We start from the raw sequence: 17667 nt of genomic DNA on the forward strand, positions 1-17667 counted from the left end.
GAAATGTGCCTTTTCCTTTGTTTTCCTTTTAGCATTTTGTTGTTTCCAAGCAACATGTGCTGTCAAACAGTGGTGGTGTCAGTGTGGTGTGTCCTACTCCTACGCCTTTTTACACCATTTTGAGCCTTCATGAACTCACACACTCCAACTGTGACATCAGCCAAGTCTGTGAGGGCTTAGTGATTAGGCCTAATGGTTGAGTTTGGGATTTAACTTTTCTCAGATTGAATGGGCACAGAGTCGTCCTTGCCACAAATTACCACCTACTCCCTCTTTGTTACTGTGATTGGAACATGAAAAAATTATATACATCTGCACTGTGTTTTCAATTTATTATTGAACAATTTTCCCAATTATTTCATACAGGAAAACTACTCAGTGGCACGTGAGGAATACTAGCTGCTGGAGAAAAGTAAATATCTTGTTCATAGGGTCTTAAATTTAGTTTGAGGCTTGAATCAACATCAGTCCCAAAACAACCCTGCTTCGTTTTATCATCACCATGTTTACAGCTGGTACAAATTTTAGTATTTGCAATAATAGTTTTATCCATAATGCACTTCTTGAACAGATGTAGACTGCAGATAACCATGCTAACCAGCTACTATTCTTCATCTGACTGAATCAAGTGGGAAAGGGCTTTAATCTGAATTCTAAGTTTTGACATTACAAGAGTATTTAGACAGGCCCAGGACATTTTCTGTGAGCACACTCTTGTATGTCCTGATATGTGGATATAATTTAGGTCTGCAACAGTCGGAGCTGAATTCAGTTGGTGAGAGCAGTTATCGCAGAGGAAGCGAGTCTTCCCCATGGATGTCACTATAAGTCATTATTATAACCCCCAGCCCCCCAGCATACAAAGTATCCAACGTGGGGTCAGAAAATCAGGCAATTAAGGGAGCTGTTGATGTGGATGAGAGCCGACAGCCAATGGGGGAGTGCAGGAGTCAGAAGGGCTTGAACCTCCTTTTCCCCCTCAGGGAACTGACTGGTCCACATCCTTTAGCCCACTACATGCATCGAGCAACAACTTTATCATAACGGTTATTCAAATCAAGCCAATGCACAAGCCTCCATTAGTGCTTGTACTTTCTGTACAATGTAGGATCAAAGCATTCTGTGGGGACAGTTCTCTGACAGATCAGTTTAAGACTGAAAATTGATTTGAACCTTTTTTTGCCTTTAAAGGAGAACAAACACGGCCTTGATAAGACTTTGTTACTTCGAAATTATGTACAATTAGGAAGAAATGAGCGCTTTGTACTTCAAAGAAGTTTGCACTTTTTCAAATGTGATTTTTATTTGATCCTGCAAGTAGTCTGAAATACAGACAATAAAAGCCTCAGATTCAGAGCACCTCCCCTGCTGTCATCTATGTGAATTCAGGGTAATTACTGCAGAGAATGGAACACAACTCAGTCATGCATGTTGCTTGCACCGCTCCTAATGTGAAAACATCCATAGTATAATCACAGTGGAATGATGAATTGTCAGATTTCTTTTTTTTTAATTCCATCCCGAGCTGATCGAGAGAACAGCGCTTCCACAAACCTTATAACAAGTGCACAAAGCTGCAATTCACAGCTATGGAAACACAAGGCCATCAAGTTCTATTTTTGTCAAGCGCTGACTGCTCACTATATGTCTTGATGCTTTCAACATTTGAGGTTGGTCAGGGCTGGGAAGTAGTGACAGGGGAGAGAAAGAGTTTGAATTCTACACTACTGACAGCATGGACACCTGTTTGGCTTTTTGAAGGGTCTCCAAACACCTGCTGCTGTAGTGGACGCAAAGCTTGGTTTGCTGATCAGAAACCAGTTGTATCAGAGTTGAAAGCGACCCGCCTGGACACAGCATCTAATCTAAACACTTCAAAGACAAAAACTAACAGATCAGAAGCTTATTGATGATGTGAATATACATGACTAAATTAACCTCTTCTTTTGACAGATGAGAAAGACTTTGCAGCTCCCACTGTATTTTGATTGATTTTTTTTTATTCATAGGTTAGAGCCTACTGTTACATCAGAGTTGAATTATTTACCATCTCTTGTCACTTTTTTTCTGAGCTGCCAGGCTCAATTATGTTGAAGCAAAAGTGATTAAAATCACCAAAACTCAGTATAATTAGGTGCAGAATCTCAGGTGTGTTTTATTACTGTTATTTCACAGCTCTTAGTTGTGCACAGTTCTATCACCAGTCTCCACGGCACCATCCATTACAAAGATGGAGATTTGTTGAGCCCTCATTTAAGGCCCCCTGTCACTGGTGGTGAAGACAGCTGACGGCTGTTTCTGTAAAAGTGATGAGGAAAAATGTTTCAGCAGGTTTCCAACATTGAGGGCAGGGTTGTTTCCTTGTCACTGTTGTCACTGTTAGGGAATTTATTCGCTGCAGGATCTGTTTGTCAAGTTGCCTCCAAACAGAACGTCAGCCGTTGGTCCCACTGCCTTTCCATCAGGTGTTAAAGCAACAAAAAATGTCTCCTCCCTCATTTCTCGACATCTTTTAATCCGTGGTAACATGCTTGGGCTAATTCACAAAGAAGAGAAGAGGGAAAGAAACCTTTTCTGCTTGAGGGATCAATAAAGCTATATAAAAGATTAAGGGGAAAAGGAAAGTTCAGTGAAGCCTGTTTATATAATTCACAATCCCTCATTGCGATTCATGTTCATTAACATTTCCAACAGTATGGATGTAAAATAACCTGCATTGCAGTAGTTCATGAAAGCTGTTTCATCTCCTGTAATGTATTTAGACACATTGGCCTCATGCATGTAGGGTACATCACTTGCTGTGTATTATGTATAATCTGTCTATTATATACTTGTCTTGTGTTAATTCACGGCGAGTGCTCTGGTATATAATGCATAGTTTACTTCTCTGTGCTGAAGGACTCTATTGCTGTTCATAATATTAACAGGGTGTTATGTTTGCTTATGCAAATGAACTGTTATTGAATATGTTCTGATTTGGATTCATTTCAAAATAGCCAAAAGTCTCGAGGCTAAAAAGCAGTGGTTTTGCGTCAGTGTTTAACATTAAAAACATTACAAACTTCATTACAATGAATAATGGGTTTGCAGTTATTTTGAATCAACCCTAAATATACTGTCCTTAGCTGTAAATGTTTGCCAGAGAAGCAAATGAGTAATGCGTATCTATGTAAAATGAGTTAAAAACTACAATGTTCTGCTGTTTTAGGGGCATAATTTGGTCTTATCTTTTAAATTTCCTCTATTTTTCCTTTAGTCCAACTGCAGTTTAACACATAATAAGGCATTTTTTTTTAGCTCTGCTGTCTGTCAAATTCCTCTAAATCTACATGATAAACAAGTCATGCATAAGGCTTTAATCCAATGTAACTGCCATTCGTCCTAAAAAGGTGCACACTTCTATCCATAATTTTATCTTTTACTTTAAGCTTTTGGCTAAAAAAAATTCTATTCTAGGCTGTGTTCCTGTTTTTAGAAACCTGCCGTGCATGGCTGCATAGTGAATGGCCAATACTTTCTCGGGCCACCCTGATCTATTTGCAGCTTTGTGTCACCTGACAATGAGGGATGTCTGCAGAAAAATAAGTTTAGCAACTTGAAGGGAGACTCTCACATTGCAACAGTGCTTTAACATGTTTCCAGAAAGGACACAGAGAGAAATGACTACAAAGAGCAACCCCTCTGTAACATTTTTTTGCCAATGTGAATCTGAATGTGTGTGTTTTTCATCTGGAAACTTTTTAAAAAACATTTTTTTATTGTATCTGTTGTTACCTCGTACTATTCTGAAGGTTTTGTGTGTCTGTTTGATCTGTTTTTCTGGGTCACTCTATTACCTTTCATTACAGCTCACCTACTGTTTTCTTCACTGCTGGGCTGCAGCTTGATTTTGATGGCCATTTTTCATCCAAACCCTACACCAGGTCACATTTGTCTAAATGCATGTGGTCACAGTGCACTCTACAGGCACAGTAGGCACACTGCAGTGTTTCTTTTTTTTCTTTGTGGCTTAAGAGCAGAAGAATTGGACGTAGGACCAGACAGGCAGAAGAATAAATTGTTATGACCCTAGATGTGATCACTTTCATAAGAGTGCGTGCTTAAATTGCTCATTATTCTTAGTGTGTTCGCGAGTTTGACTGCAGAGCCTGAATTCCTTTGTAAAAGTACTGTACGTACACAAAATTATTGTTTTTTTTCTTCCTCTGACATAACAGCGTGTGATTACATCCTTGAAGAACATCTTTTCTTATTTTTAAAACTACTTCACTATAGAATAAAAAAATGTATATAACATAATAGGTTTGAACCACATGCCCACATTTTTGTTCAGTCCTAACCAATAGCCTGATGTATAAAAATAGGAGGTGGAGAAAAGCTTTTCTTTTCTTTTTTTTAATGATAGCCCTTAATTACAGCAATTTAGAACAATCTGAGTAATTTCAAGCACTGTGAGATAAGTGCGGTTCAAAGAGCAGCTCTAGCAGAAACAGCTGGGAGGAAGCTTTGAATGTTAAAAATGTACAGTCCTAGTCGAGTTATTGGCAGCCTGAATTATGAATGGGAACAAAATGTCCAGAGTTTGTGACAAACAACAATGATTTCACAAAGTGAAAAAAATTAAAAATCAAGATTTAAACTGTACGTTGAGCACAATCATTAGCACCCTTTTAATGTATATAAATTTTGTCTTAAATCTAAATGAAAAAAAAAGAAAACATAAAGCACTGTGCAATTAAATGAGCAGAATTGACTCATGCAAGATGGTTTTACTGTATTAGAAGGAGCTGGTTGTATCCGCTATATTTTACACCACGTTGGAGACAACAGAGGTGTCAGAGGACTTCAGAAATTGTCTTATCAACCGATAAAAACCCCAAAAAAACATGACTAACAGCCACAAGGCAATCACCAAAGATGTTAAAAGTTATCAAGAAGTCATAAAACTGAACAAATGTGTTCAGCACATGATGTCTAAAGCGCTTCTGCATGACCCGGTTTGACCTGTAGTTGTTGTTTTAGCCAAAAGCTTTTACCACACACTGAACTGAGGATGGCTTAATTAGATAAAGGCCTAGAAGTGTACAATTATTGCAAAAAATCTGCTGCGACAAACAAAAATATGGTAAGCACAGTAAAATATGGTGGAGGTTCTGTCATACTGTCGGGCAGCCATACCGCTTCTGGTATTGTTAAATGTAATACATACCAAGCCCTTTCTATAGTGTTACCTAGTATGAGACTATTTGGTTTGAAATAAGCCGTTTAGAACAATAATGTACACGAATATAAACACAAAAGAATGCTTGAAAAGGAAAAGATGGGATGTTTTAAACTGACCTCAAACTACTTTTGATATACATTGATCCCACTGCCAACGTTTGGAAAAATGAAAAGAGCTTGAATGCGTAGATTTTTAGATAGCTTTGCAGGAAACATTATAGCAAGATTCTTCAAGCGATTAAAGCATTTAAAGTATTTCTATACGTACATTGTTAATTACCTTTGCCACGAGTGAAAAGGGAAAGCTGTACAGGTGAAAAATGCTAATTGAATTTACTTTCCACTTTGTTTCATATGCGTGAAGTTGCCTGCCCCAAATTTATACTGAATTTTGACAACAGAGGGAGCCAGTGTCATTTATTGTAGGGAAAATATCCAGATGGAGGACCAGTGAGAGTGCAAGGATCGGTCTCCTTGTTCCTGCAGAGAAAAATGGTTTGATATCATCTTTCTGAAATGCAATTTTACAAGCACAACTATGACCATTTCAGTTGTGCTCTAACCTCAAAACCCGTTGCATCTCGTAGCCTACTCCTCAAGAAAAGCTTAAGTTTACATCAACAGCATTAGGTTGCTGGTTAGATGTTTAAAAGTGGAAGTTTTAATCACCAGACCATCAGGGAGAGCAGGATGGTAAAGGTTGAGCAGGGTGTACAGTGCAAAAAATGTCCTGATCAAATAAAAGATTAAATACAAACACCTTTTAACAAAGAATTGTACTTCCACATGCTCACAGAAGTCTTGTGGTCTTTACAGAGAGACCGCTGGTCCTCGAGCAAGAGCGGCAATTGGACTAGATTATCTGAACATTGATCTCAGCTAATTTAAAGCTTCCACAAGGCGATTATGAAAAGAGAAAACGTATACATGAAAACTAAGCAGATATTCTTACTGCACTGTTGTCTGTAGCATTTATTGTTCAGGGAAAAAATAGTGGGATCTTGATTCCAATAAAACAATTTCATACACATAAGGTTTGCAATCATTCTCTAATTTCCTTCTCTATGCGTCAAGTTACATTTATGCTCTTCCTAATTGACATGAATATTATGTGTATGTGTAGTACAGTACACAGAGACATATATTGCATAGAGTAACCTCCGGGGCGTCTGAAGTCCCCATAAAAGTTAATAAGACATCACGTATGGTGGCTCTGACACAACCTTAATTGGAAAGAAGAAATGTGCTGTCGGGGCTGATCCCTCTGGAGGGATGTAAATTTAATAGCAGCACACACTCAATGATGAAGTACAGGCCATAGGGGCAGAGTTTAATCATGAGGGCTATCCCTGGGTATGAGTACGTGCATTTAATACTGTAGATGGCGTTGGACTTCATTAGATGTGGCTGTAATTAAGATGAAGCTACATAATATAAAGTTGCAGCCTGTCTGGCTCTCTCTGTCTTCTTCCGAGACAACACTGTGTTTTGAATGGGAGCTGGTCATAAGCTCATTGACCCATGTACTCACAAAGGGATCATCCGATTGTTTATGTGTTGGGCTGCATAGGCAGTACAGTGTTGGTTAAACTAATAAGTTGTGTGATATTTTTTTAAACAAAGAAGCACAAGTATGGAGATTTGTTGCTTTCTAACTGAATATTTGACCGTTTCAGTTATGAGAAAGCGGGTTAGGGTTAGGGTTCCTTCTATTTCATAACAGAATAATCAAGATATTGATCTGTGTAATCCATGTGTGCACTAATGTTGGAAAATGGTTCAGATGGGTGTTGGTTTTTCTAATTTTTTCCTCAACTGGTTGCCTGGATGCATGTAAGTAGGTTACAGAATTAAAATGTTCATAAAAGTTTAAAATTGGTTGCCACTCATAAACTGAGCAGCTGGAGGCTAATTTAGTATTCAGCATACCTTCAGGCAACACAAAGACGTGAAATGGTAGGTTTGAGGACAGCTACAAACCAACAGTCTTCTCTGTGGACAGCAACAGAAAAGCTTAACTATGCAAGCATTTTGGACCTATTTGATCAAATTGATATTGATTTTCGATTCTGAAATACTTAGGCTGGGTTAGGCTAGGTTTTCCAGCAGAGAAGAAAGACAATATTGCAAAAAAAAAAGTAGTGATTTCACAAAACAACACAGGGTTTGTAAAAGGATATTCAAAGAAAAAACAAACTGATTGTATATATAAATCCAATATCTATTGATACATGATCAGCTCAATCAGTGTCATGCATATCAGTGCAAATTGTGCCACCATGTTGCTCTGCAAAATAACCAAAATGGGGAAAGTGTTCTGCGTACTGTTTTCTAACTCAAAGGGGACCCCACTGAGGCTATAAATCCAACAAACTGATGTTTGTTGCAGCACCCTGGCAGCGCCGTAGCTCTTCTGAAAATATGTACGGCCCAGGATGAGGAAACATTCATTTGACGTCAACTTTCCATTGCTTCAGACAAGCCATTATTAAGGACTCCATCCTGCCATAGCCCTCCTTCTTCTGTTCTCACACCCGGCATCTGTTTCAAATACAGAGCAGGGGCCGAAACCACCTAAACTGGAACATAGGAGGTAGGGAGAGAAGATGAAAATAAGATGAAAAGTACACTTATTTTCTCTCTAAATAGAAGTAGACAACAAGATGCTGTCTATAGATCAAAAACTAGCAAATCACTGGCAGTAGTTGATGTCATTAATAATGAACACACTATTAATATTTATAGCAAGATTAAAATTGAGTGACCTATTTTATTTTTTCTTTATGTGATCAGGTCTCCATCTCTTTTACTCATGCTGCAAAACCTGGTTACGTGCCATTTTATTGTCCTGGGGAAAGTTACAGAAAGGAACCAAGAAAGTGATTCCGGATTAAATCCATTACATTTCTGTCATTTCTATGTGTATCAAGGTATCTGTTAACTGTGCTTTCGCGCTAAGATTAGCTTAATACTAAAGCTAGGGATGAAAGGCTCCCATTGCTGATGTTCAACAGGTATCAGGAGTGTCCCATTTACCATATGTTTATACAAGCTTCAACATACTTTTTAGGTGTATGAATCTGACTCAACATATGAAACTCACAGGCAAAGATCATAATGGAGTCTTGATGTCAGCATGGTATGGCCAGCATTAAGTAGTTGTTACTGGTGTTAAACAAGGTATGGATTTCTCTTAAATCCGGATTAGCTCTCTCATTGAATAGGACATGCCAATAACAAATCTGTTAATGCCTTGGCAGAGATGCAGTACGTACAACTGTGGTACACAGATTACGTCTGGCAGATTTACTCACACAGGCATTATAGGTCCATTTATGTCAAACAGCAAGAAATCGTTAACTCTTAGAAACACCTTCTCGCGGTCCGAGCGAATCATCTGCCACTTTAAATTGATCTGTATAGAATTTGCAGCTGAAGCTCCTTTATGCACAATCAATAAAATTTCTCAGATCAACCCATTTTCTTCCGCCACATGCAGTCAGAGGTAATAATAAGGAATATTATTATGATATCCAGTCAATTTTCCTCCGCAACACTGGGAAATGCTGTGTATTTTGTTCAGAGTAGATAGTTTAGAGATCAACAGATCTGACCTTGAGGTGGATTAGAACTGATCACTTGTAAACATACAGTCTGATCTCTTATGACTCCACTCGAACGCTTAAGTTATTGACTTAAAGCTTTTTGTTTTAACTTATTCTGAATCTAAAGCTAAATCCACCCCTCTCCTCTTCACCCACCTCAGTTCAGAAATGCAGGTTGCCTATTGTAGATGCATTTGTTGTATCTCAGAAAAGCTTAAGGAGGAGTGTTTTTATATGTCCGACCATTAGTAGGAACATCACACACCATTTCAGTTAAGGATCGTTTGACCTGGAAAGGGGCGACTGTGGCTTCCTTTATTATTCAGCATGAATAAACAAAAGAGAGAAAAGAACAAGCCGGTCTTTGGTGTGCTGGAACATTTCAGTGTACATGGAAGAACGGTCGCCTCTCATTGCTCATTGTTAATCTGCCTCCTTCAGGCTCTGGGTAGAAAGGCTCTGCTGATGCAGGGACCTCAAAGGATTTGGCTTTTTACACTTCCTTATTGCTCATCCACATTTATCCCTATATAGTGTGTAACAGAGAGGGAGTTGTCATGTGGTGTCTCAGTGCACAGACTGGTTTGATCCTCCTCTCTGTTTGCAGATAAAAGTCGATGAGTCACTGAGTGGCATATTTTCATGATCTCACCTCTCTGCCTTTTTTTCACCTCCCCATCTTTTCTACCAATATTATCACATGCACTCGAACGTCATGTTCTCGTCATACTAAGCTATAAATTGAAAGCATTAGTTCTCAAAAGCCAGTAGGCAGGTGCAGAGATTGAGTGGGGCTCACACAGACACACACACACACAAAAACACAAGTCATAGGTGATGTGTTTGTAAGGTTTATCCTTCCTGTGCTGCTCTTTTACACGCACCCCCACCCCCTCCGCTTCGCCTGAGATTTCCCATTTTTAAACCTAAACACAGGCAGGGTGGGAAGCAGTGGAAACTAGTAGAAAATCCAGTGGATTCGGTTGCCAAATTGTGTCTGGGCAGAGTGTTTTTAGAGCTTCCTGTCCTAGTTTGGCAGGGGAGGGGACTCTTGCTTTAATGTGAGGTACTGTCTAAGTAGTGAATTATTCAGCAGAGCTTCCTTTAGACATGCTCACACTCAGTGGATTTCAAAGACATATGCAGAGCCTCTGCAGACACAATAATATGTCTTTAATGACATTACAGTTGAGTCAGAGGTAAAGCAGAGGTTTCCTCAGCGCAGACTCTCAGATGCTTTTCTCTCGCTTTCCTCTCACCTATGATCTCTTAGTGGATAAAGACCTTTTGGGGGTAAAACACAAACGACACATGGTGTGACACAATAAAGATGCACTTGGCCACACTTTCAGTTGACCCGCTGCCACACCAGCACTTGTCTCTCATCTCTTTAAAAGTGTGATTAAACTTAATGTGAAGGTCTGGATTTTGACTTCAGGCTTCAAAACCAGTTTGTGCTGTTAACTGAAAGTCTAAGCAGACTAGAGCCATGGAACAATTTGCAATGTGTTCAGCGCCTCTATGTTGACCCGTGGAAGAGCCTGAAAATGTTACACTTTTACCAAAAGAAACTGACTTTGGTAAAGTGGCAATCATGGCAAAGGAAAGTGATGTCAGAGTTCTGGCAGGATGCTGGGAGCACGTTCAGTTGCAGTCACTAATGTGCAGGTTGTTCCAGACAGAAGCACAGCAGTGGCTGAACCAATTGGCACAGTTAGATTTTTGTTAGAGCACCTCCTCAACATAACCAATCCTCTTTAGTTTTCATTAAGTCATTAAGATATTCAGTGTTTCTGCCATCTTTTGCTGTATATTAGACCAGAATGTTTCATTGTCATTACAATCCTTGATTCCATGTGGCTTCATAAAAGCTTTCTATTTAATGCAGCACGAAGAACTAGGACTGGATTAGAACTCTGTGCTGCTAGGTAGCTGATGCACCAGAAGCTGTACATGGAATATGGAACAGATGGATGAATGAAAAGATACAAAATGAGAAAAAGCAGAAACTTGTGAGATTTATTACATAAATATGGTGATTCCCTTGCTTTTTTTTTTTTTTTAGTTTTGCACAGTGATTGTTAATTTATTATCTATAAGAAATATGCAGCAAACGTTAGGGCACCTAACTGAGGTGAAAACCTGATAGTAGAGTAATGATGTGATTTCCAGAGTGTTTCCAGAATAATCTGAACAAGACGAGTTACAGTTTCGTCTTTTAACAGTTATTGAATAGAACAGACTTTAAAAAAAAAAAAAACAGGAAAAACGCAAAAAGAAAAAGTTTTGACACCAGTCTTGTAGCCAGTCAGAGTCATTCACTTCCTGTTTCGGGTATTTTTATTGGTGTTGTTGTCATTCTTTCTGTTGTATTCTTTTAGTTATGTGAAATTCGCGAGGTGTCTTGCATGCAGAGCTTTTTTTAAATTTTTTTTTTTTAGGTCTGCAGACCTTTTTTGGTCTTCAGGTTGGCAGACAGAGGAGAAGTATTCTATTTATAAATGTACCACAAAGATTGTAGTCTAAAATTGTCATTATAGCTGAAAACAATATAAATAATGATAATGAAAAAGCTTTAAAAGCAGGTTGAATTGCCATCTTCTGACCTTTGATAATGAGGATTCAACATGATTTTCAGATAAAGGATTAGTTCTTCTTATCATAATTTGATTTACCCGCGTTTGGGGGCTAAACGCCCCCCCCATTCCCATTCCTTATAGCCTGAGAGTTTGCCTGCACGCCCCCGGGTCAGCGCTCCAGTCCTTTTATTTTCCATGCAATCTCTATTCTCTCAGGCTTGGTGGGGGTCGGGGGGGCAGCGGGTGTTGCGCGGTGGGACGTGGTTGTGAGACCGGTTAATACGTGACGTTGGCGAATTGCAGCAAATGCCGAATTGCGTGAGGGAGAGAGCAGCCAGGACGCACTGCATATAGATTTGGGGCGGGAAAGGCGAGCGGAGGGGTGGGGGGATACGACAGAGATAGGGGAAAAAAAAATATCAACAGGGAGTCGGATGGATGCGAGGGGACACGGAGCGGGATACCGGCTGTAAGGGGTCCCATCAAGAGGTCTGGTGTCTGCATCAAATCAGCTTCAGGGATGTAGTCGAAGCGGTTTGGAGCTCAGCCCACCCGAGCTCATCATCATGAAGAAACACTCCGCAAGGGTTGCCCCACTGTCAGCCTGCAACAGTCCGGTGCTCACCCTCACCAAAGTGGAAGGTAGGGAGAGTTCTTATCCATTTAGGCTGCGTTTGAACCCGCGCAGCTGAACATCTTTGGATGGGAATGCAGCTTTGTTTGCCATTAAAGACAACTCACGGCTCTCATTCAACACACACGAATCAACTTTAACAAAATTACACTGTGACCAAGATGAGGGAGCAGGGGAACGAACCCTGCGCGCAACTTGAAATCGGATGCAGCATTTGAGCATTTTGTCATTGGACAGCATCCAAAATGATTTCCCGTGCACGACTGATGTACTCAGACTTTAATCGTTTTTATTACTAGTTCGTCTTTCAATATATGTTATGTTGTTAAAACACCTAAAAATTGCGCTCAAAATTGATCTCAATCATTAATCTATAGAGACATTGAGGGAGGGGGAAAAAAGCGTGACTTATGGTGTCCTGATGTGTCAAACCCTGCTGGTCCCAAGGGAGTGTCTGAAGTTGTTATTGCAGCAGGGATTCCCCTCTGCCCACCCTCCACCTATCACAGGCTGCAAGAGTCACAGCAAAATGCCAGAGCATTGTGCCACAGCAACTGGGACTGGAGCCCAGCAGGCTACATGTTAATGCTCCATGTAGATAATCTGTGACTCTCCTTCAATCTGCCTCTTTTTCATGAAAGGTCACTCTTATCTACTGGGTCTCTCTACCTTGTCTTAGTTTCCTTCTGCTCTGTAGGAGCACAGGTACTGTAGGAAACGGGCATTTCCAGCTGTCAGCATTAAGGGAGAACACTTCTTTGACTCATTGTGGGCATGTAGCAAATGATGCTCTGTTTGTGCTGCGGCATCTTCAGCACCCCTGTCCTGGCGCTTTGAGCGAGTACAGTGGCTACCTCCCTTTTAAATGTTCTCAGTGTTTAGTATGAGCACAAAGTATAGACTGAACTGGCTGCTCTTTAGAAGCTCACAAGAGTGTGAGGTATTTATGTGAAAGCGTGTCCATGCTAAATGACTGTTACAGCTGCTGAAATGTGGGACATTTTGAGACAGTTTCTTGCATGTTACATGGGCTCTGCAGAAAGATTATGAAGATTAAATAATCTAGAAAGACGCCTGAGCGGTCTAAAGTGTTGCATATATTTAGGTGCAAGACATCCTGGATCAACTCAGAATAAACTCAGTGCTACTGGACTGCCAAGGATCCTAAGCTTATTAGTGTAAAAAAGTCAGAAAGTAAATGTTTTTTTCCCAGAATTACTGAGATGGTTGGCACCTATTTAACAAGCATCTGCGGGTTGAAAATTTTACGAAAGCCACGCTGTGTCACAGAGCTGTGGATAAAGCAAGGATTTGACATGTGCGTGTCTGGGGTGATAAAGTATTGTAAACTGTTGGGATGAGTCAAAGCTGTAAAGTTTGTGATATGAGCATTCAGCTCCTTGTATCAGCAGCTCTGCTTTGAAGGAGAGGGGGAATCACAGGGGGCTGCAACGGATCAACACAGCTTCCCAGAGCCTCTGGTGCTTATATAACAGCAGCTCCAAAAACCTCTGTTCTCCTCACTAACAACCTGCACCCAGCTGACAAAGAGTTATTTTTTGCGGTTTTGAATCCCGAGTGGTATCTCTTTCTTCTTCTCTCTTTTTGTGTCCAGTTATTATTTGCAGTTTAATGAGGAATATTAGTGAAAGAGTGCACAGTCTTATCTGAGGGAAATCTGCAACATATTCAGCAATATGAAACCAAAGCCAGGAGTCTAATTGGCTGTTTATCTAACTTGAACATGACGTTTCAGTTTCCTCAATACTGTCAGTAATCCTCAGTTATTTTAGGGCAGTCATGCCTTGTTCTTTGGGGAGAGGGTAGAAAAGCCACCGATCGATGCTGACACCAGTTTCAGTGGAAAGTCATCTTGGTAAGAAATATACTGCTGTATCCTGGGGCCTGGTGTGAGATTCGAGGCAATCTTTTGAAGTAATCACTGCTTTTTTTGTGTGATTTTAGAGACAAATTCGCCAACCAACAATCCACGGGCAATAATTATTGATTTCTCCTTAAATGAGTCTGTGTCATTGAAGAGCGCCTGCTTTGTTTCTGTGTTGCAAGAAGCAAGGGCAAGATTTTCAGAGAAGTCCTATTAATCCCTTTAACTTAATAATACATGCTTTGAAACAGAACAGGCTTCTTTTAAAGGTGATTCAGTGTTCAAAAGTCCCAAAGGAAGCTTGGATTTATGAATAATCAAATCAAATCAAATCAAATTTATTTATATAGCACATTTCATGTACAAACAATTCAAAGTGCTTTACATAAAATAAAAGCATTGCAGCAGGGAGTGTAAGAAGCATTAAAAATACATAAAAGAATATAAAGACAAACAAATAAAATAATTTAAATGAATTTAAAAACAAGCAACAGTCTAGATAAGTTAAAATATATTTCATGCATAGACACATGAGAACAGAAATGTCTTTAACCTGGATTTAAAAATGTCTCCATTTGGTGAAAGCTTAATCTCCACTGGCAGTTTGTTCCACTTGTTTGCAGCATAACAGCTAAATGCTGCTTCTCCATGTTTAGTCTGGACTCTGGACTGGACCAGCTGACCTGAGTCCTTGGATCTAAGAGCTCTGCTGGCTTTATATTCTCTGAACATATCACAGATGTATTTTGGGCATAAACCGTTCTGGGATTTGGAAACCATCACCTCTCAAGATATGTACCAACGCTGACCCTCTTCTCTTTGCTACCAAACAGAATGATCTCAGTTTTGTCTTCATTTAATTGTAGAAAATTCTCTCTCATCCAGGTGTTTATTTCCTCCAGACACTGACACAGTACGTCTGCTGGGCTGCAGTCGTCCGGTGACAGAGACACATAAAGTTGTGTATCGTCTGCATAACTGTGATAATTGATGTTAAAATTCTGCAATATCTGACCCAAAGGGAGCATATACAAGTTAAACAGAAGAGGTCCAAGAATTGACCCCTGGGGGACTCCACAAGTCATGGCCACTCGCTCAGATTCATAGCTGCCAATTGTAACAAAATAACTCCGGCCTTCTAAGTAGGACCTGAACCAGTTAAGGACCGCTCCAGAAAGTCCAACCCAGTTTTCCAGCCTGTGCAACAGGATTCTGTGATCTACAGTATCAAACGCAGCGCTGAGGTCCAACAGAACCAGGACTGAAACATTCCCAGAATCAGTATTCAACCTAATGTCGTTTAACACTTTGACCAGAGCTGTTTCAGTGCTGTGATGACGTCTGAAGCCTGATTGAAAGTTATCAAGACTTCCACTTTCATTCAGAAAGTCGTTGAGCTGGTTAAATACAACTTTCTCAATAATCTTAGATATAAAAGAGAGATTAGAGACAGGTCTGTAGTTGTTCATCATAGAGGCGTCTAGAGTTCTCTTCTTTAGGAGTGGCTTAATGGCAGCTGTCTTTAGTGACTTGGGAAAAATGCCTGATGCCAGTGAGCTGTTAACTATTTGTAGGAGATCACTTTCTACTGAGGTAAAAACAGTTTTTAAAAAGTCGGATGGTATTATGTCCAGAGTGCAAGTTGTTGATTTCATATGCCGAACTGTTTCCTCTAGGATTTTTAAATTAACAATATTAAATTGTGACATAACGTCAGAGTTATTTCTAGGTTTTAGACACAGATTAGTTTTTTTGTTTGTCTGTGTTGCGTGAATGTTTTGTCTAATCGTTTTGATTTTTTGGCTAAAAAAGTTGGCAAATTCGTTGCATTTGGGGTTAGGTCTGGGTTTGACTGTTCAGGAGGATTTGTGAGTTTTTCAACCATAGCAAACAGAGTTCGAGAATTGTTGACATTCTTATTAATCATTTCAGATAAATGCAGCTGTCTGGCCTTGCACAGCTCATTGTTATAACTACGCAGGCTTTGTTTGTACAGCTCATAGTGAATCTGAAGCTTTGTTTTCCTCCATTTACATTCAGCTTTCCTGCATTCTCTTTTCAGGTTTTTGACCGTAGTGGTGTTTCTCCATGGGGTTTTCTGTTTGATCAAGGTGCTCTTGATTCTTATCGGTGCAACAGCTTCCATTACATTCAAAATTTTCAAGTTAAAATGATCCAGCATTCCTTCAACCGACTCTGCGCTCATTGTTGGTAACATAGCTATGGCCTCCCTAAACTGAGCACTTGTTTTCTCATTGATGTACCTCTTCTTAACTGAGAAGCTGGTTGTTTGAACATTCTGAGTAATATGTAAATCAAATAAAATACAAAAATGGTCAGACAAGGCCAAATCAATAACCACAACAGAAGAAATATCAACACCTTTAGAAATGACCAGGTCCAAAATGTGACCTCGAAGGTGGGTTGGTTCTGTTACATGTTGCCACAAACCAAACATGTCCAGCACAGAAGAAAATTCTTTGGCATTACCATCCGTCATGTTATCTATGTGAATGTTAAAATCCCAAGACAAAATGGTTAAAATCAGTCGAAATAACAGACAATAATTCAGAAAAATCATCCATAAAACTTGCACAGTATCCTGGAGATCTGTAAATGATTAAGAACAGGATTTTAGGAACACCATTTAAAATAAAACTAAGATATTCAAAAGAAGTGAATTCACCAAATGAGATCTCTTTACACTGGAATGTATCTTTAAATAAGGCAGCCTCCCCCCCACCTTTCCTCCCATTTCGGCATTTATCCATAAAACTAAAGTTTGGGGGGGCTGCTTCATTAAGAACAGTAGCACTTGTGCTCTCTGTTAACCATGTTTCTGTCAGAAAAAGAAAATCTAAATTGTGTGAAATTATGAAGTCATTAACTAACAGTTAACCCCTAGGGCCTCATTCGTCTTGACTATAAGTTACTGTGTGTTGGTCAGGCTGTAGCTAATTAACCTTCAGACACAGATAAGGAACTTGCTGATGGCAGTGTCGGACCTAAGAAAGTGTTTCTCAGTGGTATGACAAAACTCTCTGTGTCTCACCCAATCCATTTGATTGCGTGTGTCTCTCTGCAGTTTACTTCATTCTGTCTGCTCCCAGACTTTTATGATACTTTATGCGATCCAGGAAAGACAACTCCCAGCTTTTAGTGGGAATATTCTCAGGTGGATGTAAAGTTTGTTAACTTGGCCGCTCCTCTACTTGCATAGTGTTTTATCTTTCTGAACTATGTGCATTTATTGAAACAACAGCAGCCTTTACCACAGACTATTCCACAAGTCAAGCAAATATCACGACTAAGGTGATGAACACAAACACATGAAACATCGTCTTCGGTGGTAGACAAAGAAAAAAAATTCAATTTCAGTGACAGAGATTGCATCTTTGGGTTTTTTGCATGTGTTCTTATTTGTATGTTAATGTGCGTTCAGGCTTTGTGTGAGCAGCAGCAACCTGCGTATGGAAATAAAGCTTCATCTGTCTAAACAGGTGAAACATAGCTATGTGAACATCAGCACAATTTTGGTCAGCCGTGATGACTTTCATTTTGTCGGTTTCCTTTTGAAGCTCCATTAAAGTGCGGTTTACTGAAGCACTTTCAACCCTTGGAGGTAACTGGATTTGACTTATTTGGTTGTCAGAGAAGCATCAACGAGGCGTCTTCTTACGAATTAATTCTAAAAGCCTTTTTTGTCTGATCAGTGTGCGGTGAATGCACAATGACAGGGCT

At 39.7% G+C, this 17667-nt stretch overlaps 1 protein-coding gene across 2 annotated transcripts in view; it reads left to right on the forward strand.

Moving 5' to 3' along the window:
* The window catches only part of slc35f3b (solute carrier family 35 member F3b), a 50466-nt gene that overhangs the window by 18497 nt on the left and 14302 nt on the right, over positions 1-17667 (forward strand). The window contains exon 1 of one of the 2 annotated variants that reach the window (XM_075477560.1): positions 11819-12049. The exons of the other annotated variant lie outside the window; for it this stretch is intronic. Within the exon in view, the coding sequence (XP_075333675.1) occupies positions 11974-12049 (76 nt within the window). The 5' untranslated portion in view covers positions 11819-11973. Of the gene's footprint in view, positions 1-11818; positions 12050-17667 lie in introns of those variants that run through there. 2 annotated transcript variants of the gene reach the window in all.

The sequence above is a fragment of the Odontesthes bonariensis genome, chromosome 2 (genome assembly GCF_027942865.1).
Source record: "Odontesthes bonariensis isolate fOdoBon6 chromosome 2, fOdoBon6.hap1, whole genome shotgun sequence".
In the NCBI taxonomy this organism is placed as follows: domain Eukaryota; kingdom Metazoa; phylum Chordata; class Actinopteri; order Atheriniformes; family Atherinopsidae; genus Odontesthes; species Odontesthes bonariensis.